This window comes from Garra rufa, chromosome 20, assembly GCF_049309525.1.
Source record: "Garra rufa chromosome 20, GarRuf1.0, whole genome shotgun sequence".
Classification (NCBI taxonomy): Eukaryota; Metazoa; Chordata; class Actinopteri; order Cypriniformes; family Cyprinidae; genus Garra; species Garra rufa.
Window position 1 is genome coordinate 15,035,754 of NC_133380.1, and position 1,757 is coordinate 15,037,510.

Genomic DNA, 1,757 nt, shown 5'->3' on the forward strand with positions numbered 1-1,757 from the left:
GCAGCTTTGTTTTGATATTTGCTTGCATTGGTATGCTCATTAGTTTTAACCTGCTCCCAACACAAAGACACTATTGTGTGCTCATTGTGTGGTTATTAATTAACCCTAACTAGAGAATGAAGAACAGGCCACTAGGCAAACCTAACTAAAAGAGCCATAAAAGTGCATGTCACAACTTACAGATGAGGTCACGTTGGATTTATGAATTCTGTTTTACGGCATTGTAAAATTTATCGTCTTTATTCATTAACAGCAAAAGAAACAATGACAGGTTCTGATAGGTTGTTGGTCCAAGGACCAGTTCCTATATAAGAGGAGACAAAACAAGCAGAAAGGCAGAGATTGTTGTAACAACAACTGAAAAACATACTACAGCTTTAGTGTTCTTGAGAAGAATCAGTCAGCATGAAGACGGTCTTGTCTGTCGCTTTCCTCGTTGTGGCTCTTTGCTTGGTCTGTGAGGCTGTGCAAGTCCAGGTAAGCCGAAAGCTTTTATTGCTATCATTACTGCTTCTCTGTAATTAAAAACTTCTTAGTAGTTTAAATTAACCTAACACTCTATTCCATGATTTATGAATGTAATCTTCTCAGACTTGCATCAGTCTGACCTCATTCTGAAATGTGCATATTGTTGGCTCAAAGGTGTATTTAATAAAGACATGAATAGTTTGAGCTATTTATAAAGAATCATTCATATATGTGTTAACTGCTGACGCATTGTTCAGTCATGGCATTGAGAATTGAACTCATCCTTTAAATTTTCTGCAGGAAGGCAATTTTTCCTTTTCATTGGAGTCGTTGAAAGTTCTCCAGCAATTAGTTGACAAACCACAAACACAAAACCCTCGGTTGGCCAAGACGAGCTACTTCTCTGTATGTTCCAATCCAACCCTGCCACAGGAGTTTGTGCCTCTGTGTATGCAGAGAGGAGCAACAATGTCCTTCGCTAGGCTAGGTAATTGTCATGGTTTACTTATAAATTCACGCGCAATCATTGCACACAATGTGCTGTCAATAAATGACATTTTATTGCTTTATAATAAATCCTAATATAACTTGAGATAATGTTTTTTTCTGTTTCAGCATCTGTGCCTATCGACGTCTGTGAAATATGTGCTTTTGCAGCTTGTACCGGCTGCTAATTCCTCCCATCATCCCTTCGCTTGATCATTCTCACCTTAAATTAATAATAAAATCTGCATATTTTCAACTACTGCCTTAAGTTCTCACAATTGACCATATTAGGTTTGCAAATGTTGTCTCAATGGCAAAACTCAAAATGGCAGCACTATTTATGAACTGTTACTTAAAACTTCCTTCCCCTCTTTCCTTTCCCACATTCTGTTTTGTTACAGCACATATTTCATTTATTTAAGAAAAAGTGTCTTTTTTATTTTTCTATTTCTCAGTTTTGCTGGGTTTTATATTCCTTTGTGTGTGGTAATGCCTCAGTGTTCAATAAAATGCATTGAAAATCGAATCTGTTCTCTGTGCATCGTGCATTATTTATAAGTCCCCTCGGTTTTTTAGTATCAATCAACTTTATTCAAGACACATCAAGGTCCATATAGACAAAACAATACAAAAATAAAAGAAAAATTAAAATTACACAAATATGTTAGCCTTAAAATTATCTGTAAGCTAGCATGCTTCAGAACAATGACAAAATTTGCATTTAGAAGATATAAGCATTGAAAACTTGAATTAGACAACGATCAAACTTTCTGTCCAATCAAATGCCCTCTAGAATCCAAAGC

At 35.9% G+C, this 1,757-nt stretch overlaps 1 protein-coding gene across 1 annotated transcript; it reads left to right on the forward strand.

The window, feature by feature from the left end:
* The first annotated feature begins 339 nt into the window (after nucleotides 1-339).
* LOC141294163 (guanylin) lies at nucleotides 340-1,480 on the forward strand. Its single transcript, XM_073826254.1, has 3 exons — nucleotides 340-477; nucleotides 769-955; nucleotides 1,084-1,480. Exons 1-3 carry the CDS (start codon nucleotides 406-408, stop codon nucleotides 1,140-1,142), a joined length of 318 nt encoding a protein of 105 aa, XP_073682355.1. The 5' UTR covers nucleotides 340-405; the 3' UTR covers nucleotides 1,143-1,480.
* Nucleotides 1,481-1,757: the final 277 nt, after the last annotated feature.